This window comes from Larus michahellis, chromosome 5 (assembly GCF_964199755.1).
Source record: "Larus michahellis chromosome 5, bLarMic1.1, whole genome shotgun sequence".
Classification (NCBI taxonomy): domain Eukaryota; kingdom Metazoa; phylum Chordata; class Aves; order Charadriiformes; family Laridae; genus Larus; species Larus michahellis.
The window spans coordinates 38,986,833-39,011,904 of record NC_133900.1 but is presented as its reverse complement, the minus strand read 5'-3'; the positions used below and the strand labels follow the sequence as shown (position 1 = coordinate 39,011,904).

General features: G+C 38.8%; 1 protein-coding gene across 1 annotated transcript in view; it reads right to left on the bottom strand.

The window, feature by feature from the left end:
• Positions 1-2,860: 2,860 nt before the first annotated feature.
• MND1 (meiotic nuclear divisions 1) overlaps positions 2,861-25,072 on the bottom strand; it is a 40,666-nt gene continuing 18,454 nt past the window's right edge. The window contains exons 5-8 of the mRNA XM_074588841.1: positions 21,692-21,766; positions 19,736-19,850; positions 4,817-4,861; positions 2,861-3,105 (exon numbers count right to left, since the gene is read on the bottom strand). Of these exons, the coding sequence (XP_074444942.1) occupies positions 2,999-3,105; positions 4,817-4,861; positions 19,736-19,850; positions 21,692-21,766 (342 nt within the window). The 3' untranslated portion in view covers positions 2,861-2,998. The remainder of the gene's footprint in view (positions 3,106-4,816; positions 4,862-19,735; positions 19,851-21,691; positions 21,767-25,072) is intronic.

Below are 25,072 nucleotides of genomic sequence, written 5' to 3'. Positions count from 1 at the left end.
TTCTATCTCAGGAAAACTTTGATGAAACAAATTGGAACACAAGATCAGATTGTTTTCATTTTTCTTATAGGCTAATAGCCAAAAACATCTCAGGAGAAGGAAAATCATTTTAACTGTTCGGGGATTTTAACTCAGCAGAAAACAAAAGTCTAAAAATTCAAGTGAACACACATCTCAAACCACATAATCTTACATGGTTTCATACCATGGGATTTAGCAGTCTGATGCATATCCAAAGCTTCCAAAAGCGAGCAGATGCATCACTCTGAAAGCGTCTTGGAATATTGAAGACACACACACTGTCACTTTTTGTCTCAGAAAGGATCTGGCTTTGCTTTTGCTGTTGAAAGTCACCTACACTAAAAATGCAGAATCACGAGAAAGGTAGCACAAAATAAATCAATTCCTCTAGAGGAATAAGCATCAGTTTCTGATAAAGCTCTGCCTCTTCCCTGCCTCTCGTTAGCTGAGAAACAACTGTTCTGGTTGTTGCAAAATTGTGGCCTTACAGGCCTGCCAGGCTTGCTAACCAACACCGCGAGTAAAAGACAGGAGTAGAAAACAGGGTACGACTGCATGTCTCTGTTCTATTCCGTACCTGTAAAACAAAAACCAAAACTACAGAAAATTGTATTGCTAGAAATTCCTTGTGCTTCAACTACTTACGTTTTGTGTCCAAAGCATGAGGGCTGTGTTTGACATTTTAAAGGTGGTGCTCACGCTGGCCGACTGTAGCATCTCTAAGCAAGTCTACCTCAAGTACAGTTATTTAGTTGCTATAGATTATATTTAATGGTTTTATTACAGCTCGCAATGCTTTCACCCTACAGACAGGAAGCCACAATATTGCAGCTAAACTTACATAGCTGGTCATCTTCATTTCCTTCTTGAACTTGGAAAGTAGCCAAAGCAGTAAAAATTAGTAAGAAACCCTCATCCCCACAGGTACCAGAGGAAGTCTTGGTGCACTAACTGCCACAGCCCATAAACTACTCGAGACTCCTTGACGAGTAGAAGCTCAGCCACGTGAAAGTGATTCTAAGAGGCAGGAACCATCAACAAGCTCACGTGCTCAATGTTCCTTCATACAAACAAGGCGTTTGAGTCATCATCATCATCTCATGTGTGGCAGAGACGTGCTCTCAAATGCAGATGTGCCAAGCCAAGGAGCTTCTGTCGTCCTTCCGGTGGTACAGAACAGATTCACAGAGAGAAGAGACGTTTAGCAAAAAAAAAAATTAATAAAATAATCACTTAAGAGCGATAGTCTACAACGAACAGAAAAAGCTTTTTCTCTAGTGTTTCAGAGCACAAAATCCAAGAGTAAGGACAACCACCCAAGCTACTTGCGTATCGGTACTTTGGTTTGGCACCATCAGGTAGCTTTGGTGGGCAGCACTCCGTTCAGGGGGCAGAAGCCAGGCCTGGTAAGAAACACTGCATTCAGCTCAGTACTACCTACTTGCATTCAGCTTTTACCAGTTAGCAGCTGGTAAGCTGTTACTCAGTTACTAACACGTTTTATGTTAAATATTGGACATATTAGGAATAAAATCTTTCCAAACGCATAAAAGGAAATGTCTCCATTGCAACAATGTTGTAAGCACAGTGACATTTTACTACGTGCCAGGCATCACATAACATTTTCCTTTAGGCAACAGATAGCTTCCTACGCTACCTCTGTAAGAGGAAAATCTTCACTTGGTATCTTACCAATAGCTTTGCTGTCTTCGTAGACATGGGATGACAATAGCCGGGAGCACACCTGAAATCCTGGGATTTTAACACGCGCTGAACTGCTTTTTAATTGGAAAGGTGACAGGAGACAGGCTTCTGAGCATATCTCCTGCTAAATGGCACCTTTTCAGCGATACTCGCGTCACAGGTTGCAGAAAAGACAGACAGACAGACGCTTTCAGCGATACACACGTCTACCTTGCGGCAGGCCCGCCTGCCTTGTGAAGGTAAAGCTTATACCCTCGGGAGGTGTGCAGCAGAAATGCCGTCCTGCAGTCCATAGCTGTGGGAGGTACGAAACCAGCCTGTACTCTCCACCCCTCTTTTTGTAGCCACGCACTGGTCAGAGCTAGAAACCAGAAGGTGATAAAAAGCGAGGCGCCTGTGAAATTTCACCAAACAAAAATGAGATCTTCTGGAATGTATTATATTTTGGTTGGCTGCTTTTTTAGTCTGAAATTGAAAAACGTACATAAACCCAAGGATGCTCAGCATCCTCAATTCAATTTGAACAGCAAATTGAATTTGGTCTCTCACATACCGTTTTAGCACCGTAAATTGGGTGCACTGTGGTGCGAATGGATGGACGGGTGCTCTTTGCTCCCTCTCCTATGCAATCTCGAACAGAGAAGCTTTCTCAGTGTCAAAGCCAGTACATTTGCTGGAACATATTTAGCTCTGATGAACTAATATTTTCCAACAACAAGCAAAATTTTGTCACTAAACTTACCAGCCATTCTAGCAACACAATAAAGAACAACTTGAAATCAGGCCTCAGCCTTTCTACTCACATCCTCCTTGTCTTCACTGTTTTCCATTAATGGATTCTGCATCTTTTGTATTTCATTCTCGCACAGAGGGAAAAATTCATTCGATTCCATAATGTCTCCTATTATTTCCACTCCAAAGTCTTTAACATGTTTAAACGTAAATTCCTGGAGCTTCCTGCTCTTTAGTACTACTCCCAGTTAAGCAAAAGAAGAGTAAAAACCAGCCTCAGGAAATTGTGATAATTATTCCTGGTAACCCCTGTCCACTCTTAGTTGATCTCTCATAGAAGTAACCAAGTGATTTACTGTCCAGAGAGTACAAGGAAAAAAAAGGAAACGCCACAAATATTTTTAGAATTTTATTAACTTTAACAAAACATGCTATTTAAAGGGTGACCAGTCGTTCAGAGAGGATTCAGATACACTTTTAATGCCAACTGAGAATATTTAACGAACTATGTACAACTCTGTCAGCCATGAACTGCTGAACCCTAATCAATGTAATCAAAATCTTCTGGGATTCCAAAGCTTTTGTCAATTCTGCTTTCTTCAAATCCAAATTTACGTTTGGCCCAGGACTTTATTGAAAAGATGTTATCTGTAAACAGAATAAAAACCATTCAGTTTCTAATGTTTAGGAAAGCATGAACTATAGTCTTGGCTACAACAAAATCCTTCCATTTGCATTCTCTCTGTGTGTATGAAAAAGGTACCTAGTGGGGAACATCATTACTAAGTAGATTTAGAACAGAAAATGGGAGGCTTTTGTTAATGACATATTTTTACTCAGTACTAAGTAAAATATGTCTTATTTTTTGGAGGTTACCTTGATCTTTTCTTGCTCCTCCTCTATGAGAAGACTGAAAGCTACAATTACAGCGTAAGCCCGCTACAGAGTGATGAGGAAAGTGTGAATATGCATAAGAAGTATTTTATACCTCCTTTTCCAACTGGACACTTACTGTGTGAGTGTCTACAGCTGCAAAAATCAGATTCAAATTAACCATAAGGTCCTTTCTAGTCCTGCATATGTTTGTTCAGATAATATATATTTTATTTGAAAGTAAATAAAGAAAGAAAAAGGAGAGATTCAAATAGCTGTATTTTAGTCAGCATTTCTCTTTTAGAATCACATTACTATTATTTTAGCATATACATTCTCTTCAATTTAACATCATTTTTCACTGCAGCATGGATTGAAACTCACTATTTCCCTGCTAACACCCATAAATTGCAGCATTCCTAAGACAGGAAGCAGTCGCTGCGTCTGCGCACCTTAGAAATATTTTTTTTCTTTAACCATCAGACACTTGGTTTTAAAACTGTCTCTTCAAAAGAAAAATACGCTACAGCATATAACCTAATTGTCTAATTGAACAGCAAAGTACCTTCTACAGCATTATCTCTTGCAAGACCTTAGGATCAATAGCCTGGCAAAGTAGAAAGCCCTGACAACAGTAGCCCGAGAAGTTATTTTCAAATATATAACAACTTTGTTTCCCCATATGCAGTAAACAACCCAGTGCAAATGAAGATTTAAAATAAAACAGTCAAAAGACTATGACTGTAATATCTTGCTGCACTTGGCATAACTGATGATAGTGAGAAGTTCATCAGTAGTACATGAATTCTAAACAAAAAAGTTACAAACAATATTCCAAATAATTTTTTAAAAAGTAAGGACGTACACATTGCTTGCCTCACAAAATGGAAATGATAGCAATATAGCAAAGCTAAAAAACAACAGAAAATTGAGTTAAACTCAATTTTCACAGTATCACAGTAATCTTCTTCAAAACCGTGCAGCATTTTTCCTATGTGTCAAAGCTGATGAATTAGCTTAAGAAATTACATTAGCATCCATCGTATGGTAGCAGCAATAAGGTTCCACAAAGCATTCTACGCTTTAGAAACAGATGACAATTCAGAAAGGAAGAATTAAGCTTTCTGAATATCTCAAATTATGACAGTGCCAAACACCACCAGTTCCCGTCTCTTTCTATTAAAGTTTTCCTTGTCTTAAGAGATTTAAACTCAACCAAAAAAATGAGCTGCCAGTTTTAACACGGTGCGCAAGACAGTACCAGAAGAACAAATCTGTTGTTAACATTCACTAACAAAACTGAGAAAAGGTATTCTTTTTTGAATCATGACGATTTATAAGCAAAATATATTTCTGCATGTTTTTGTAAGTGAGGGCTATTCTACATCAAGTCTTAATGAAATTTAAAATTCTTAACAATAAGTACTTCTTTTACTCAAATTCCTCTAGTCTGAAGCTGCGTTAAGGAATATAAATGCATACACACCAGTCCATCTATTGGCTGCCTCCTTGGCTACTTTGTTTGTTTGTCCTGAAATAGAGAAAAAAAAACACCAAAAAAAGCAAACATCAGAGTAAAATCATACAATAATTTCAAGGCATATAGATTAATTATTTTATTGATGTCATTTTTAGGGAAGCACGCACTATAAGGAAGTTATTCTACTGCTTCCAAACCCTTCTTCTGTTTTATGCTTTTAAGGTTCCAACAAGCACAAGCCAAGTTAAAGAAAAACAGGAGCAAAGAAACATAAAAGATACCATACGAACAACTTTGAGGTTCTGAAGTGTATTTTAAATAAAATAATCCTGGTTTGATTTGCCTGGGGGTTTAATTGTCTCTACCAAGATTGGAACTAGATACATGGCCTGAAGATATTAGAGGCAACTGAAATGGAAAATATTTTATAATCCTCTCTATACATAAGTAATCCATCACACAGGTATGTATGACTCTATACAGATAAGAAAATGACAAGGGTAACAGTCTATCACATTAATCCAAACATTTATCATCTGGTCCTGGAAGGTCTCCCGGGCTTTGAGAACCCCCTCAGTGAAATGAAAACAAAATAATGCTCCTGGTTATTAAACTTGGCTTCCCTCCCTTACCACTGCTCCAGATCTAAATATATAATAGTAAATTGCCATTACTACAAATAGCTTTTATATAGTTTCCATGAGGCAAAACAGTATCAAGAAAAATTCCTCTTAGATCACCTTGCTCCCATTAAAATAAGTACCGAATCAAATCAAGCAGGATGGTTTGTAACGTGGGAATTTATCAGAATCATTATGGTTCTCACGCCTACACATAACTTAGTTATTCCCAGTTAGTCTTGTTAGTACTTGCATGATAATACTTATTTGAATGGTCAGCATGAAATTTGTCTCCATGGGTGCTGAGAAGCGAATATATGATCAGGTATCCATTGTTGTAAAGATTATACTTCAGGCAAAATTAAATTATGTTGAAAAATCAGCTGCTAGCACACAGGAAGGTAAGCACTCATTATTCTACCCTTAATACTTCAGTAAGCGATATGAAAAATGTTTAAATCAGAGTAAAATACCATTTCAAAACCACTGCAGTTTCTAAAGATGATCTACAATTAGAAAGTTTGGGCACAGCATGAAGAGAAACAAAAAAGAAAGATGGGCAAAAAACGGGAGTGGGTGAGAAGATGGCATTTTTGCTTGCTTGCGTGCATCAGAAATTCAAGTTATTCCTAGATTGAGAGAGACATTCCTTATTTCCTTTGCTGACTTCTTGTTGCCACCCCGACGTGTTCAGTTCCCTGACTGGCAGCAGTGACAACAGACTGGCAGCCAATGACATTTTGAACAGGACTTTACCTAACGCTACTTAAAGCACGTCAGCAGCGTAAGGGCTTTCACTGGTCAAGATTTTAAATGTGTCAGCTATGATACTTCCCTCTGCATTCTTCTGAAACTCTAGAGCAAAACTGGAAAGCTGTATTTGACTCCAAGTAATGAATTTTGAAATGAAGGAGGGGAAAAGCAGGATGACAGTAAATTCTGTGGATCCAGAGCTGCATGGTGACAGGATCCTGATGGCGGGGAAGCCAGCCTACTCCCCAGCACGTGCTCGCTCTCAGCAGAAACCTCTGCTTGGCTGGAAGCAGCTCACCAGCCGAGCCCACTGCTTCTGCATCACACACCAGCTCTAAGTTCCTGCAGCTTTCAGCACCCAGCCCTGTGCCTAAAGCACGCTGACAATACAGTACAGTGCATTTTAAAAAACAAACAGTGGCAGCATGGTCCATTGTCCCCCTTCAAACGTTGCTTATGCATGTTAAAATACACACATGCGATCACGTGGTTTTAAAATGTGACTTTTTACCGCTGTCAAAGAAAAGGCTGAGGTGACCAACAGATACAGGTTGGGCAACGTGGTGGTTAGAATGGTGGTGGCTGCCTATAACCGAGCTGTGGCTAGAAATGAAATCATGGTAGTAAGAGCAGGAAGCTGTAACAGGGAAATCCCACAGTAGGCAGCATCTTCAGTGACTTAAATAGCAGAGAAATAACAAAAAAAACCCCAACGAAAGAAACTCCTGAGAATAAAAGTTATACAAATAAAATGAAGAAGTATTTTAGTCATGTGAATCACCGTGCACCACTTGGGACTGATGACAGACTGGCAGCAGTGTGTCATGGTAGAAGTGTGGAAGGATCACAGGTGGAGGTGGAACTTCAAGATGGGGAAGGTGACATTCAAACAATCTGGTTGAATATCAAAGAAGAGACTGCCTCAGTCCTTCAGAGGCTGGGAACGTGCTTCCTCCATATTACTCTGCTGCCAGGGGTCTCAGGGTTGGGGAAACTGGAGCCATTTGTAAAGCCTCAGGCACATGACATCTCCAGGAAATACATTCACAAGAGGCCGGGGCAAGTGTTTGCTGCTTGCCATTTCCCATTTACACTGGCTGGCCACACACCCATATACACGACAGCACCGTAGGGATGCAGGTATGGATTATTCTGCCATCTTCAAAGTTGCTGAGACCATCAGGCATATTGTATCAGCAGCAATGCCAGCTAGCTTGGCAAGCTGCAAAGCTCCCACATGTTCCTCGTGTCCTGTCTAAGCAAGCTCATGCAAACATGACAGCTTGCACTGTCATCAAGTGAGACTGTCACTGCCACTGCTGCAGGGTGGCACTGCAGTCTGCTTAACCGCTAATTCCTTTCCTTCACTTAAATCTTCCCCTCACGTTTCTTTTTCTTTAATTTGGGGGGGGAAACACATCTCATCATTCTCCAGAAACTCCTCAGCTGTTGTCTCATGGCTATGGGCTGAGCATTTAGCTATCTGAAGACAAGATTAAAGTCCCTTGGGATCAGGCTCAACGCTTCGCTACAGTTCCACTGCAGGACCTTGACTGCCTGCTGTATCCAACGCCATGCCTGAAAGAGGAAGGAGGAACAGGTATCGGCAGGTTATGGACCTGCATCATCAGAAGACACCAGGTATACATCTGCGTCATCACCAGCATCTTCCAGAGGCTGCCAACTCCATCACAAGAACTGAGAGAAATGAAGGAATCTGCACCTTGTCTACTTTTTGGAAACGTTTTATAGTTGCTTGTTGAAACTTTCATTGGTTGAGTCATCTGTATGTGAACATGCATGGAGGGTGGGGGAAAGGAGGAGTAATAAAACAGACATCCCCCAGACACACCTACTTTATGCACTGATGTAACTCAAAGTCATGCTACTTCTGATTGCCTGTTCTTTAGCTCCACAGGATCATACAGCCATTGTCTTCCTGGATTTTAGATTGCACTGAAACAGAAAGTTTAAGACCTAAAGAAAACAACAGCATGGGAACTTAAAAATGTATACACCAAAGAAGAATCAGGACACAAACTGCGTGAACTGTAAAAAGGAGAAACCTCGAGATAGTGCTTAGGGCCGCTGGCTAGTTGCCAAACCCACCACAACCATTGTGTCCCAAGCTCAGCTGGAGTCCTGCTGATGCTCCTGCTGGCCACAGCTGCTCTATCAGAACCTCATTTTTGGCAGCTACTAAATAGTGCTCCAGCACAGAAGCTGTGCAAGACAACAAAAAGCCCAAATGTGCAGAAGAGATGAACAATACAGGAGGCAACATATGTTCCAGATGTTCTCATTACCACTATTGGTCCCTAGTTACGCTCTACTTTATACATCTGCACATAGGCTGACAATATATACCATTGCTGTCTGGAGGCAACAGGATAATCCATTTGTTCTGGACATTGCATATTTATTTCACCAATTTGTGCGACGATGCATCAATCGACTTTCTTCCTCCCGTGCCTGCAGGATACAAGTCATTCACTTGGCTGAGGCACACACCTGTATCCTCTGTTGACCAGTTTCAGGCCCATTTGGAATTTTCTCAGCAGGAAAACGGAAGCTTGCATTTTCATTCCTGAACTGAACAAAAGCAACCACAATGTACAGCAACACAGGGCCCAGGAGCAGCATGGCTTGCAACACTAGTCTGTTTGTGTTAACAAAACACACCTAGAAATATGCCGTAAACAGTGACAGACTAAGGGTCAAGGAGTTAGTTTTGACAGTCCTCATGGAAGTCTCTTCTTTCCTCAACTCCAGGTATCTCTGGAGAACTGCAGGAAACTCAAAAAGCCCAGATTCTGTGAACTGGGTCCTATGCATTGTCCTATGCATCTGTGATTGTCCTTATCACAGGGACAATCCCCTGTATCGCCTTAGAGGAAAGCAAAGGTAATGAAAGGAAGGCCCAGCAGCAGTGACTGTCCAAAAAGAAAGGGAGGGAGGGAGGGTTTGAAACATGCTTTTTAATGCAGGCAAGTGCATTAAAAGATGTCTTAAAAGACACATGACTGCAGAGGGAACTAGCACCTTTTCAAGGAGACGGTCACCCATCAGCCTGTGGGACTGTTAGGAGATACATGCCAAATACAACTGCAGTCTTCAGCATGCACGTGAGAGAGTAATTTTACAGTGTGGATCGCAATTCTTCTGCATGAAATGCAGAGAACAGCTGCAACTGTTCTCACAGGCCAGTGAGGATTATTAGCCCAAAGATTCCCAATCTCTCTCATGAAACTGGTCAGGGTAAATTAATTGCATTAGGCGGATTTGAATTCCAGTAATAATTCTGCATCCACTTAGACTGAATTTAAATATGAAAAATGGCAACTACCATAAGAAGAGTATAAGAACTTGAATCTCAAATGAGTCCAATTATCCATTGCCTTCTGCAGTTATCCATTCTCTTGCTCGCAATCTGCCCTCACCTTCCAAAAACTTTACCTCGCTATCATCAGACTGTGACAGAATTATATTTCTCTATTTTTCTTGCAGATGCCTCATAATAATATCCTGTGATGCAAAATTTCCAAAATCTTTCCCATTAATGAAAATGTCTCATGCAAATAAAGAGCCCATCTCTAGAGGCCAGGGTAGAAGGTGAACACAGAAATTATACCTAGAATCATAGAATCATTCAGGTTGGAAAAGACCTTTAAGATCACAGAGTCCAACCATACACCTGTCATCCACGGAGAGTACAAAAGCCAACTGCCTAATAACTCCTTGCGGCACGTCCATCCACAAACTGACACCAGAGACCTTCATCGAGAGACTGTAGCTTGCCATTGAAGACTATTCATGGCAACGATGCCATCAAGCGCCTTCTTTAAAGTCCACATTTGAGTATGCTTGAGACTAAGTAGTCTACAACACTGTCAACAGGGTAACTCACAACATAGCAAGAACAGCTTTAGAAGAATGTTTTGTAACCAAGAATTAGGCAGAGATACCTCTACACGATATGCAAGCTTTACCTTCCCCCATGCTTCCCAAAGAGGTGTTTCGTCTTAGAAGCAGAATAAAGAGCTCTTGTGTAGAAGAGTGATAGCACATCAGAATACTGTCAACTCCTTTGAATTCAAAATAACACATCATTCTCCCCCATACTCCAGTATCCCACATAACACTTATCCCCATGATATTAATCAACAAGTCACAATGCTTCAGAATTCATGACTAAATTCGAGTCAATGCATAGATATGATTTCTCATTTAAATGACATCACAAATTCAATAGAACTATTTATACTGACATATCACTAAATAATAAAACTGACTCTGAATAAAGTTGCAGAACTACAAGAAAAAGTGTTGATGATTATGAATCCTCCCTACTGATCTACAACTATTTTGAAAAACATAGAACATAATATATTAAGATGTTTGTGATAGAAAAATAATCATGAAATTTTGATATATGAATTAATTAAATTAGCATTTCTGTTGCAACAGCTGTGCGTGTGTATATATATGCTTGAAAATAAACCTGAGCAAATACGTAACATAGTGCCAGTCTTGTCTATATGGTGAGCAGTGCATAGTAAAGCTACTAATAAGCTGATCCACATCTCTGGGAATATGCTTTTAAAGGGTCTGCAATCTTTGTTAGTGTGTTTGAAAAAAGTGTCAAGTCTCATCAGCAAAAGCTTCCTCTGCCCGATACGAAAAGGTCACACTGTCAAATTTCATCAGGATGTACACAGTGTCTCTCTGAAAAATGTCCAACAGAATTTGTCAGAATTGCTACCAAAAGATTCCTCTATGCAAATACATGCTCTTGCACTTAAGTTTACTATATTCATGTACCCACAGAAAAAGACCATTTACCTTTCAAGTATTCTACCTGAAAGCCCACGCTGAAATCTTAGTTGCGTAACTAAAATACATCTATTCTTATCCAAAGAACAGAGGGAAGCAATGTGCTTACAAAAGGGAAACCAGGTTTCTGATTGTGTTCCCTGAATCAGGGTTCCCTAACAATACTTTGTTTTTCCTTCAGTGGACAACTCCCACCTCCTCACTTCATTTACTAATAAACTCCATACCCGCCGTACAGCTAAAGGAACTTGCAAACTTCGGTGCTGCTGAACTGCATTTTGCAAGGAGGCCCATCCCAGAGCACTATGCTTTCTGTCCAGTTCAGGATGTCACTCTGCTGCACGCTTCACGCGTCACAGAAGTTGCAGAGAAGAGTCTGGAAAGCATCGCAGGAGGTCCTCCGGTCTCTTTACCAATGACTCGATGCATGTCCAACCTTACCTATGCCATTTCTGAGGTATTTGTAGCCTGTTTTTAAGGTTGCCTGTGTTAAAGCTTTTGCAACCTTCCTAGGCAATCTAGGTCTGTGATTGATTATTGCTACCGTTAGAATAGTTTTTCAACTTTTTCCCCTCCTGCAATTTAAGGCTATTACTTATTGCCGAGCTCTCCATGAAGATGAGCAACAGGCTATTCCTTTCCTTTTTTGAAGGAGATACAGATATGTGAAGCCCACCAGGAGCAGTCTTCTTTTAAGCCCTATTTTTGTAGAGTTTTTTCTCCTGGAATGTGATTGCTCAATGCCTGGTCTTTTTGCTCTACTCTGAATTCTCCCTAGTTAGTTACATACCTCTCCAGTAGGATATCCAACACTGACACAGTGTTACACCTGAAGCCTCACTAATGCCAACTTGAGTAGAAAGATTATTTCATACATCTCATTGCTGGTTATAATTGTGTCTTTGTATCTTAGTATGGAGATTTTGCTTTTCACAATAAGAATGTCTTATATTCAACCTGTAAACTACTATAACCCTGACATCTTTTTCAATCTCTCCACCCTGAACCAATTCATTCGCGTAATACGGTATCTTTGAATACATATCCATCCTTGTATTCGCCACTACTGAATTTTATTCAGTGTTTTTTCAGACTATCTTTGCAGTTTGCTGAGCTCATTTTGAAATCTCACCTTGTCCTTTGTGTGTGCAGTCTCTACTAGTTTCGTCATTGCAAACGTAACAAAAGCGTATCTTCTATTCTATTATCCATCTCCTTGATACAAATACTGAGCAGATGCACAGACATGACAGACCCTATTAGAACCTGTTCAATTCAACCTCCCTTTCTGATACTCAGTTACTAATGAATACACCTTGAGTACAATTATAAGAGTCTGAGATTCAAACTACTGCAGTTTCATCAGGATTGTATTCCCCTATTTTCCTTACCACAGTATCATGCAAAATTGAGCCAAAACACCAAAGACAAATTTCTCCCAACTCCAAAGGTCTCTTACAGTGGCAAAGACAAATTCTCTGTGTTCTAGGTGTTTCCAAATTGTTTCTCCATTCCAGATTTTTTTCTGATATCCTATTCTTGACAGTGAAACTAGCTCATAAAATGTTAAAGTGAGAAGGGAAGAAAAAACATTGCAAATACTCTCAAATACACCACCAATGCCAAGGTTACTCTTGCACTCATACAACCTGCCCTGCAAAATGACTGCAGTTAAACAGCACAGAACAAGGTATCTATATTAGGAATATACACTGATAATATATGGTCCTAATCTAGACAAACCCATAATGAAAACATACCCTACCATCCAATAACATATGGGAGATTTCTTAACATGTGAGACTGGCAACACATTTTTTTAAACGAGGCCAGGGAAGACTACGTTGGACAGTCCTGCAACTTAGCACTGAAGACGACAAATTAAAAATCCACCATCCCTTTCCTGACCTCATTTTGCATATGGAAGTCATGAAAAGATATAAACCAGTATTTTTAAAAAAATTCCTTTGACTATCACCTTAAGTTTATCAAAACAGTCTGAATGAATGGTACCATACACAACCAACCGAGCAGGTCTAATACTGTGAGAGAGAAGCAAAATAATCACTCTACAAAAGCCTTTCTGTTTCATATATAAATGATCTATAGATTACTTCCATTTGATGCTGTCTTCAGGGTTTTAAAACATGGCCAAATGGATTGGTGCCGATTCATTTCTAAATCAAGGAGTATCATAAATGTAGTCACAAGTAGCCATTTTCCACATCACAAATTTTATCAAGTGTCTACCCTTCCTGAGCACCTCAACAGCTATTGCCATAAAGATTTACTAGCTCAGACAATAAAATTATTCCCACATATTTCACCCCTCTGCCTCTCACCCTACATACTTTTTCTGGCATTCCAATATAAACAAATAAGAAGCAAAATAAACAGAAAGAACAAAAATAAGCCCTGTGAGTGTTCTCATTTAATTTCAAGAAAAGGTAACTTGCCAGAGTAGCTAGTTTATTTAAGCAGGGTGTTACATATGTTAGCTAAAGATTTGATCTTCCAACTGCCTCTTTTCTGAGCGTCCAAGTAAAACCCCATTGGCAAAAGACAAGTGATTTTAAAATTTTTTCTTTTTTTTTTTTCTTTTTTTTGCTTAACCAGCTAAAATGCAGCTTCATGTGAAAGGAAGTTGGCCTAAACTGACACTCTCCAAGAAGACTAGTCTTGCTAAAATGTGTCTGAGGTATAAAAACGCAAATATGCATGTGTCTAAACATTTAGGACAGCTTTTCACTGCAGACTTAGCTGGAGTCCAAACTTTAGACCAAACGGAGAGACAGCGGAATTCTCTAAAATGCTGAGAATTAGGGCCTTTTGCTGAAAGCCAAATGATGCTTCTGAACTTTAGCTTCCCAGCTTCGGCCAAAAGCCCCACGTTTCACTTCAAGCTTTGTGCCTTAGGAATATATGTGCAGATGCATCTTAAGCTGCAGCAGTCTGCCCTGGTAGTCATTATTCTTCGTGGCTGTTATACCTTCCTTTCCTTCCAAGTGCAAGTGGGGGAGCATCCACCCTGCTCCATATTAGGGAGTGGAGGAAGCATAAAAAAAATTATCTTAGCTTGATGGAATTAGTTGAGTAAATGTGTTTTTTCATTCCTGGTGCACACCTATATACATTCTGGTAATCCATCATGAAGATGGAAAAAAGGGAAAAAAAGGGGGGGGAGGGGGCTTTGTGGTTTTGTGTTTATTAGTAGCAGTAGCCCGCAAGTTATGTACATGAACATACATTGTCTGCTTCCTGTCATATCCTCATGACAGGAGGTGTCATCTCCTTCAGGAGATGAATACATTAAATATACAATTCTCTGAAAGATGAGACTAAGTAAAAAGAAGGAATGCTTGCTTTTAAATCTATTATTTTTCTTTGTAATTTTAAGCTAGTGTCCAGTTCACTCCAAAGCAAGCTTAGTTTAACCCTCTAAGGCTAACATAAGCGTGCATGGAGACACTAGCCTAATTTCAATAGAATGCCTAATTTCTAATTGCAGATCTTTGTTAATGGTATTGATGCATAAACTATAAAAAACACAGCTTGTCTCTTAGACGCCAGGTGCATATTTCATGGTCAGTAGCTAGAAAACACCTTCTTAATTGCAAACTGAACATACTGGATCTAGAGTTGATTAAAAAACCTCTCTGTCTATAAGCTTGATCTGAACCCTATTGATCTCAGCGGCACCTAGACTGGGCTTAAAATTATTTGTAGACATTCACTTTTCTAAGTGAATCATCACATTTATAAAAATAGCTACTTAATAGTTCATTAACTGAAAGCACTGGCAAGACCCTTTAGTTTAAATAACCTTTCTGATATGTTTTCTGAATAGGCTTTGCCACAAAATAGAAAACCCATTAAACCATTTTGTAAATTATCAGCGTTTTGACGAATTTTGAGTAAAACTGATGCAACTCATTTTAAAGCCTCTCCATTAGCCAGGACAGTCTAATCTTCACTTAATTTCTTCACTACTGTTTCCCCTCTGGGAACAAGGATTATTCCCAGTATTAGTAAGAAAAAGTTTTTGTAACATTAAATACATTTGTATGCATAACAGATTTTCAAATTGAATTGAATGTAACAGAACATAATAGCTGGGTGTATCAACAAAAATAGTCCCAAACAAAAAAAACAAAACCACAAAATCCAAACTATGCACCTCACAAAATCCAGCAGCTAAATCAGTATTACCTTTTCAGTATTCAGCCTCAAGATATTAAGACGAATGAAGAAACTGGTAAACCCAGAACTATTTTCTCATACTGTCTGTACACCCAGATACAATTCTTCACAACAGCTTGTCAAGCTGAAATTTTCAGTGTTTAGACACATCAGAATTAGAAATTTTTGAAGCATCTACAATGAAAAAAGACACTTTCAAGTACATACTACATATAGCATGGCATTTTTGTCATATTCAGTAAAGTCTGGATGTTTTTCCAAAGTTTACTTTCACACAGCCATGAAAGTATTAGTTTTAGAAAATAATCTAACCCTGAACTGGGACTGGTAGTGCTCTGAGATCACACTTTTGGAGATTCAAAAAGATAACTATCTGCTATTTGTGGTTTGAAATCCATTGTCCATTTGAACCCCTTATGCCTCTTGCTACAGGATAAAAATAAACAAAGAGAGCAGAAGTATAAAGGCTGACCCCAAAATTGCTACACTACATGTGTTGTATCTGGCAGTTTGTTAATTTTTGAGAATACAGTTTGTCTAGGCATTTTCAGATCACTGTTTTAAAGGTAAAAGCCGAAGACACATAAATTATCAGTAATTGGACATTCTGAAAACATGCTAAATAAACCAGGCATGCTGACAGGCAACATCTAAGACCAGCCCCATAAATATTAGCAATCGTACCACACGCAAGTCACCTACTTCAGTCAGAATGTAACTATTTCTGAGATTACTGTCCTATGAAAAGGCACACAGTAACCAAAACATAGCTACTGCGAAATAAATAGCTAGGACCCAACAATGTTTTAATATAGTATAAATCAACTTTCCTCTAATTACCGTGAAAGAACAAGAAGTTTGACATTCTAGAAATGTTTATTTTACAGGGAACACTGAAAATGCTTAGCTGTTTCCAGTTACAAACTGGCCAACTCGGAGCAAAATCTGCATCATTTATACACTTAGGGCACCAGATAAACCTTTCTATAAAATTAATTGTCAGAAAAATGTTATTAGCTCCCCAGCATCTCTCTCTGGCAGGCAGAAAGAATTAAACTTAGGCAGCTGGTTAATCTTGGTGTTAGGTGGAGCTTTTTTTGTTGGCCCTATGAAAATCTGGATAAATTATGAATTATTAAAAGTTTGCATTCTCCATACCTTTGTCCTCTACCGTAATCTTTGGGGAATCTAGCAGCATCACACGTATCCAACTTTGCCTTACATACATGTTATATCATATAAGTCTTTCTCCTGGAGGAATAGAGAATCTCTTCTCTACAATGACTGCTTCCCCATGGGAATGTCCTCCAGCTTACAAAAATCTGTCTCAAAGCTGAGAAACATGGGCTCTGTCCTGTGCCAGCTGAAGCAGGATTACAAGTTTAACAGAAAAGTATAAAATCCCAGTATTTATTTTCTTTTTTTACTTCTGAAGACTGTTGTCAGTTTTACTGCCTTTAATGTGGAGGAAGAATTTATTACTCAATCCTAATTCACACAAGATTGCTTAAACATCTGCAAGGGGCAAAGACAAGCTTCAACCACTGAACTGCAGTGGTCATTAGAAGAAAGCCATATATTCTGCAATTCTAGATATATTTTTACAATATCCTACCTGTAAAATGGAATTAACCAAATATATCCACAAGACCAGACTATTATGTAGCTTCCTCTAGTGGTCAGTCCCTAAATCTTGTTTCGTCTGCTATTTACTGCAGTTAATTGTTACATACAAATACTGAAATTCTGAATTCAAACACTGTAAACTTGGGAAGGCATTAGAGTTTATACTTCACCTCTCTAATACAGAAGGCAAGGAAATCAAGTCAAAACATATAGCAAAACATTTGTTACTGATATTAAAAGGACAAGCAGCGAAGTCAGCAAAAAACAGAGTTAGTATTTTAGTATTCTGATTTTCCCCCTTGTGAATATGCATTATAGGATATTTAATTACATGGTCAAACATGACTTTCCCACCACAAGACTCAGGAAGCAAGACGGATGCTCAGCTTTTACTTGAGTCTTCAGATATTTGCTATGAATCATCCAAACTTTGTTTTGACCCTGGAATTAGTGTGTGTGTGTTTTAATGAGGCTCATCTCTATACAATAGGTTTGTTTCTGCAATACTCCTTTGAAGGAAAGAGCAATTAAAAAGGCATAGCAAAGCATTCACCAAACTTGAAGGCCACGGAAATCAGATGACAATTTGATACATCCCTAAAATGCCACAACAAAAATCAAGGCAGCGATATGATATGATATGATATGATATGGAAAATTAGAGTGAAATTTAAACTGAGCATCAGAAAGATTTCCTTACGGGTTGATGTCTTTAAGGAAGAAGAGGGAAAACCTAAATGTAGAAAGTGACAACTGCCCATTACAAAACATTATATTGAACAATCCAACTCTTAAAAGACTGCAATTATATAACATAACAGCAATCTGTGATTTCTGACTCAAAATCAAAATAAGGTAATTTAGAGTTAGTAATCTGCTCGGGTGATCTAACTGAAAATAATCACAAGGATTATATTATCTAAATTGTAGAGCTACTATAAAATTGTATCACTCACATGCAGTTTGAAAATGCTTTAAAATCTGTGAACCAGTAACTTTGATGATAAGGTTACTCTGCTCTGTGAAACAGCGGCAGTAACTTTCATGTCTAGCTAACACCTTCTATTGCCTGAGATTCTTTATTGCCTTCTTACACGAAAACCCATTAACTTCCTGCATCTTGTTTTGCCTTTGCACTTCCCCGCACTCTGGAACAAAAGAAATGCCCCCAACCTTTTTTTTTTTTCCTCTCCCTTAAAGCCTGTAAAATTCCATTCAGCTTTGACAAAGACATTAAGTCCCCAAAATTGACATCGCTATTTATTCATTTATGCATTGCCAGCAACAATGTGCGCTGCCAGTGCGACAATGACTGATGAAACATATAACGAAGCAGAAACTTTTTAATTGAAGGTCAGGGACAAATTATTTTTGAAACACTACTGCATATTCCCCTGGGAATCCTACAGGTAGCCCACAAGGCTAACCTCACCAACTCCCTTAAATGCTCATCCCTCCATTGCAGAAGCTCACATGGAGCTTCCATACATTTTAACAAACAAACACAAAAATAAAATAAATTAAAAAAAAGAGAAGGGCATGACTGAAGTAACTAATGATTACATTTCTTTCCCTTTCCCTCTTTTTCTTTGTGTTGCCAGCTAATGCAGTTTGCCCTAGCATTCAAGTTGTGATTTGCCCTTTTGTTCCTAGTATTTAGGAACATGCTTACTGCAACTGCTTCAAAAGAGAGGCTCCTCAAAGCACTCGGTGCCATGCTTACTATAAGGGTATCTCAGCAGTTAAAACACCTGGCGCTACGAATCCCTCTGCTGTCGGTATCTGCCTAACCTCATTCATTTTTACAGCTGGAATCAGCTGGAATGCCTCTGTTACTTGTCCTCAGGAGAGCACACAGCGAGGGATTTACAGCACAGTAACTAACCTCAGGTCTCGAGCTTGCTTATTCCCTGGCATACCATTACATCCTCGGGGAGAGAGAACGCAGCTGGCAAAAAATGTCACTGTCCCTCAAAATAAATAATATCTGCCTAATTTTGGGGTGTGCTGCCAACTCTGTTTATGTTCCTGGCTTTCTCTCAGCACGCTTCTAAAGCTGTGGACTTAGAAGAAGAAGGAAAGATTCAGTCAGGTATTTTCTCAGGAAAAGGCTCGTGCCTGTTCCTCATCGCAAATGGCATTTTGGCTTTACAGCAACTGAATATGCAGGGTGTTTGGGTAGCAATGTAAGAGCCTAATAAATAAAACATGAAAGTTGAAGTAGAGAAAATTCAATAAAATTTCATGCATGCTTTTCATTTTTCATGCTAAGGATCAGAATATTAAGTACATTTCAGTGCCCAATTCTGTATTAAGTAGTAAAGTCACTCATCGTTCCTCGTAGTCCATTAGAATCAGAAACTCCAACCAAAACCCAGCATGTCAGAGACAGTACAAACACTAAGTCAACAGTGTAATACCATACCTATGTATAAGTGACAATTAAGTGTCTCTAATGAAATGCTTATGTTTTAAATAGACAAGACAAAGCAAGTAGAAAGATACCTGTTTTGCCAGTGCAGAATTGAAGGTAAATGGGAACCAGAGACGACTCTTCCTAAACACATTCTAGGGTTCAGCACACTTAGAAGTTATAGAATTAATATGGTTCCAGAAAGAATTGTCCTGATATTAATTCTAACGCATCAGAGTATTTCAATTTTAGGATTGTTTGTTAACTGCTCAGTTGCTGTCAGAGTAAATACCAATAAAACTGCCCCTACATAATACAACAGAACATGAAAAGAAATGGTCAGTGTACCTGTGGTGTATTTCTTACAGCTTTTAAAAGAAAACCAGCTATGCTTTGGCTTATCTCTGCATACCAGATTTTAAGCTAAAGAAGTGCAGACCTTTCCGTGCAAAAGTTCACTTTCAACAATATACAACTTACGCATTTCTTCAATGACGTCTGGATCACATTCTCTGTATTTGTCTATTTCTGCCTTTAACTGCTCTTTTTTCTGCCGAAGGGCAGCAAGTTCCTCCATTAGAGCTGCACGTTCTGCCTGAGGATTCAAAGTACATTGGGAGATACAAAAAAAATACAAAAATACAAATCAGTAATTATTGCACAGAAGGTTTTTCAAAAAATAAAAATATGTAAATTTAAAAGCTGTTTTCACTACTGCTTTCTGTCAATGAACCAGTTGAGCATTTTATGCATGCACAAAACTCTCAGTGGCACTAAATGATACTGACTACAAACTGGAAGGAAAAAAAATTAAGGCCAAAATGGATACACAAAAGATCAACTTTCTACAACCTTTGAACTCGACATGGTTTGACAAACTCCAAACAGATCTCTTAATTTTGGGGCTTAAAGGTTAAGCGATATTTAGGAGTGCTGGTCTTGCGAATAAAGAGCATTACAGGAAAACCTACCATTCACACTTCCACAAATTGGGATGCCGTGTATGAACCCTCTCTGAATTTATTTTTTTCCTTCTTTTTTCCCCACCATTTAAGAGCAGTGGTCTCAAAAATAAATTCACATATTTATGACATGGTAGTTGTTGCTGGGAAAGTATACAATATTGACCTTAAATATTCTATTGATCAATAAGAATCTGCAGACACTGACTCAACATGAGCTCTCCCATTGCCAACTCAGCACATACTTCTAATTCAGCCTGTAGTTACAGCCAAACACTGTAACTGGCTGATATTCAAAGAACTCATGCTAGGGCACTGGGTAGACTAAAAAAGTCAAATAGCATGAGTTTGTAAAACATAAGATTCTTAGTTAATGGCAATCTCCACAGCAGAGATTGGTGGTTTTTTGTTTTTTCCCCCCCCAGACTTCCATATTTGCAGTGCTTTTGCCAACAGTCTGGATTCTGTTCTGCATGTTCTGAAAATTAACATTCAGTTCTGCATGTTCTGAAAATGCAGATTGGAAATCAAAAGCTTCCTGATGCTGGGGCATGGAGGTCAGAGACCTACATCATGACCTAGATTTCTTGGGACTCCTTCCTAATGTATAATCCGGAACCAAAATGTTGGAAGCATCATCCAGAACAGGACTTCCAGGACCAGTAGCTTCTTGTGACTAGGGCCAGCCACATGGTGAAGCCCAAGTTTCGAACATTCCATTTGGAAACTTGATATGCACAACTGTGTGAGAAACGTGCCTGTGATTCCCTGATTACAGTCAAACCCAGAGCGTTTCTATAAAACATTATGGATTCTAAGATTTGGCACTTTCCTACAAAACTCAGTTCCACCTGAAAGCTTCTGGCCATCCCTGTTTATGCAGGTATTTATTGAAGGTTTAAACCACTTCAGACTGAGCAACTCAAAGCAAATCAGCAACTTAGAATACCATATGAAGTATTTCTAACTAATATGCTACTTCATACATATGGTAAATATGAAGCCTAAATATTATTTTGCAGTGTTAACAGCTTCAGCATGCAAAGAGCACCAAGCTTAAATGGCTGCTCAGAACAGTAATTTAGAAATCTACACTATAAATAAGATTAAAAAAAAATAAGACCCTCAACGCTTAAGTTTGCGGTTACTAGATTTGGCAGTTCAGCAACTTTGATACACACCTCTAGGTAGTTCAAGTTTTAAGATACCTTTAAATCTGAAAAAGCCCAGAAGATTACCAGACCTCAGGCAGTCAGACATTTTCTCAGCCTTGGAGCAGCCAGTTGTCAATATTTTACTTGTTAGTGCATGACCAACTAAGGAATAATCTAATATCTGATTTCTTTCTGTCCCTTTCTCATCTCCAGTATTTAGGATTCTTAATGGATTTCCAATGATTACATTAGTATTTACAATCTGTGCATACTTTTAAACCCTATTTCCTGGTAGGATGCCTCCCCCCAAAGCAACTTACAGTATCTTCACGTCCAATTTTTGCTTTCTCAATGCTTTTTTGTAAAGCCTCTTTTTTCTGACTGCTTTCAGCAAACTGATAAAGGAAAAAAAGAACAAAATCAACCTATTTCAGTAACATGTATTAAACACAAAATGTGTATACATAGAAATATATTTAAATAAACAGGTGGATATACACTTTAAAGTATATAAATTTATATGTATTTATACTTGTGTAATAAAAATAAACACAAAATAAATACAAAAGCACCCAAATATAAGTCTGAGGCTCTGAACGACAGAAAAGAATTACAGGAAACAGAAATTTTCACTCCCATGACACATAATCTTGTTATGTACTGCGCATTTAGCATGGGACCAAAATCCTATTTCATACCATAATCTGGCATCTCTATGCAAAGGACTCCATGACATGGACACTTTGGATTAGATGATTTCCTTTGGTCCTTTTCCAGCTCTTCTTATTCAATGGAAGCAGTGACAAAAGCTGTAGCAGATCCACCTGCTCGGCTGCTGATACCAGTCTTCCCAAAGTCTGGCATGCCATTGGCACGGCCCCAATTCCTTTTGCATACTGGTGAATAGAAGCCTCTGTAGCTCAAAGGCATGTAAAGCCACTGCCCTCTTTTTGTGTGCTGCACTCACACTGCTAGACTTCAGAGTTCCCTTCCTTCAGGCCTGAGGCAGAGGAATCTCACAGGGCTGGCATGAATACTCCCTGCGTTTCCCTGTTACTCCAGGAGGAATCACTCATCAAGAGAGACCTCTTTCCATTAATCCGCCACCCATCTTGAACCAGGCCCTTCCAGTTTAGTTGGAAGTTTTCCAGAGACACTTTGGAACCTCTCAAGCTGAGCAGGATGTATTATCGCTCCTCAGGGACATAATCAGCATTAGCCAAAGCGCCTTGAAATATTAAATGGGATGAATGAGAATGCAAAAAAAAAAAATCTAATAAAATGTAGTTTGGAAACTAGTTATTGCATTTGAAACCAACACAAAAACAAAAAGAAGAAAAAAAGAAAAAATAGTATGCTTTGTAAGTACACTCACTCTTTGGTTTAGCTTTAAGATGTTCTGAGCAACAGTGAGGTAGAAAACTAGTATATCACACTAACTGCAAAGACAATGAAGGTGGCTGTCAGAGCCCACGTTTCTTTCCGCCTTCCCCTCAAAACCCTCACATGAGCCTCCACTTCTATATTCTCTTTCTCACTGAGGATGCCATTGAGTGGAAAATCATTCCTAGACATTTCTTGCAATCCCTAGCCTTGATAATTTAACCATATCATTTATATTCTTGTGCAGCTGAAACACCAAGATCACATTCATACAATGCAAACAGAGCTGGTTTGGAGCTATAATCACTTCTCAATTTCTATTTAAACTCACGTTCAGGCTGTATTTTCAGAAATGCATATTAAATGTAAATGCATGATAAAAATCAGATAGAGCTTACTGCCAAGTCTTAGAGATCAGCCGTTAACAGTAAAAAGAAACTCTGTACTGGTGGTCCATATAGATTAGGACCCATCCCTACTGCAGCTCAGTGGGTTTATGGGGTCCTTTTATAACTCAACTTTTAAAAATTACTTACTCTTTCTGGATAAGTATGTGCTCATGCACGTGTGAATATACATGCAGACAGGAAGGTCTCCTTTCAAAAATAATATTTTAGTTTTTCTCCAATTTGTATAGAAATTACATTAATGGCAAGGCATGTATGATTTGGAGAAAAATACATCCAGCTGTTTACTCATTGCTTTCAGTGCATGTAACCACAGAGGCAGTGTGGGTTTCAGTATGTGGCTTGAAGTCCACCAACATCTTAATTTTGGCGGACAGTTAAACAGCACTCTTTCTGGGCTTTCCACAAAATTCATATAACATTAAGTGTGTTAGTCCCCACATTATGCCATACTAAACAGAATTATACAGTTCAGAAGAGGTCAAGTACTTAGGTGTAGTTTGCAGTTCATGAACCCCTGGGAAGACAAATACCAGAGCATACATCCTTCGGTATCTCTGAACGAAAAGTTTTTCTGGAACAAAACTCATAGAAGAAGCAGAGAAGCCAAGGATCTTATTTAGGCCCATATACCACAAGTGCAAAGAAAAAGCCAATGCTTTCTGCAACAGAGAGGCCATAAAGGTGTCGCTTCCTCTGTTTTTTCGTATTCCTGAGGTTCTTTAGGAATGTTTCTGCATTCTCTAGGATGGAAGCATAGAAGGAGCTCTCAGGGAGTTGCAATAAAATCATAAAAGCTGGTTTCCAGCTTGGAAGCGTGTTTCCCAGTATGGCATCTTATTATTTTCTTGATCCTCTATATTCTGCAGCATTTAATCATCAAAGAGACAGTAATGACAAACACTGAGAACTACAGAAATTTCTTAGATTCTGACCTACATAACATGCAAGGTCGCCATGCCATGAGGTTACAAGACTAGGAGATCTTCCTCTGTCTAAAAGCAATGATGATTTTTATACAATTTTATTGAAGATTTTGCTTTCTTTTGTCACAGATTTTAATTTATGGGTTTGTTTCTTTTTTAATTCTGTCTTCACAATCAAGAATTTACAAAATAAAAAGAAACCACAGCTCTTTGTGTATTATTTAGAAGTCACAGTGGGTATTCCCATGACAACAAATAAAAGATGAGGATAAGGAAAGGAATAGCAGAAGGAGGTGAGATATTGAAAAAAACCAAACATAGGACAAGGATGCAAACGATGAGGAACAGATGGCGAGGGTCTGTGCAAGGAATCTATGACGAGGGGAGAAGCAGGAAGGCTTTGATACAGAGATGGGAACATAGCTGAAAATAACTGTACATAAAAGAAGGAAAGACAGCAAGAATAAAGGAGTCGGAGGAAGGATGAATATAGATGATACAATACTTAATTGAGAGATAAGGGCAAATGGTAGATGACAGGTTATAGGGCATTAAAAGAAAAAAAAAGGCAGAACTTGCAAGTGTTGTGTATGTATGACAGCAGAGGATCACATCTGGCCAAATACAGTGGCTTACTTTCCCACTCACCAGCTGTAAAAAATCCTGATTGCAAAGAAGCACAGTAGCAGATGGAAGATTTCAATCCTTGGAGCAATCTTGGGACATTTTTCAAGAGAACTGGCAAATAATTTCTCTAGAAACATTAACCACCCTGAGAGAAATCTGCCTCCTGCCAATAGAAGTGAGATTGATCTGGAGACAAAGCTACTTATTGTCTCCCCTCTATGTTTCTTAAGAGAGATGTCTGGTCTGACACATGAACAACCTTCTGCCATGAGGGTAACTGACCAGGTGTGGAAAACAAGTACAGAAAAAGATATTCTACTGTACTAGAAAGTTTTGTATCTGTCTGACTGCTCTGAAT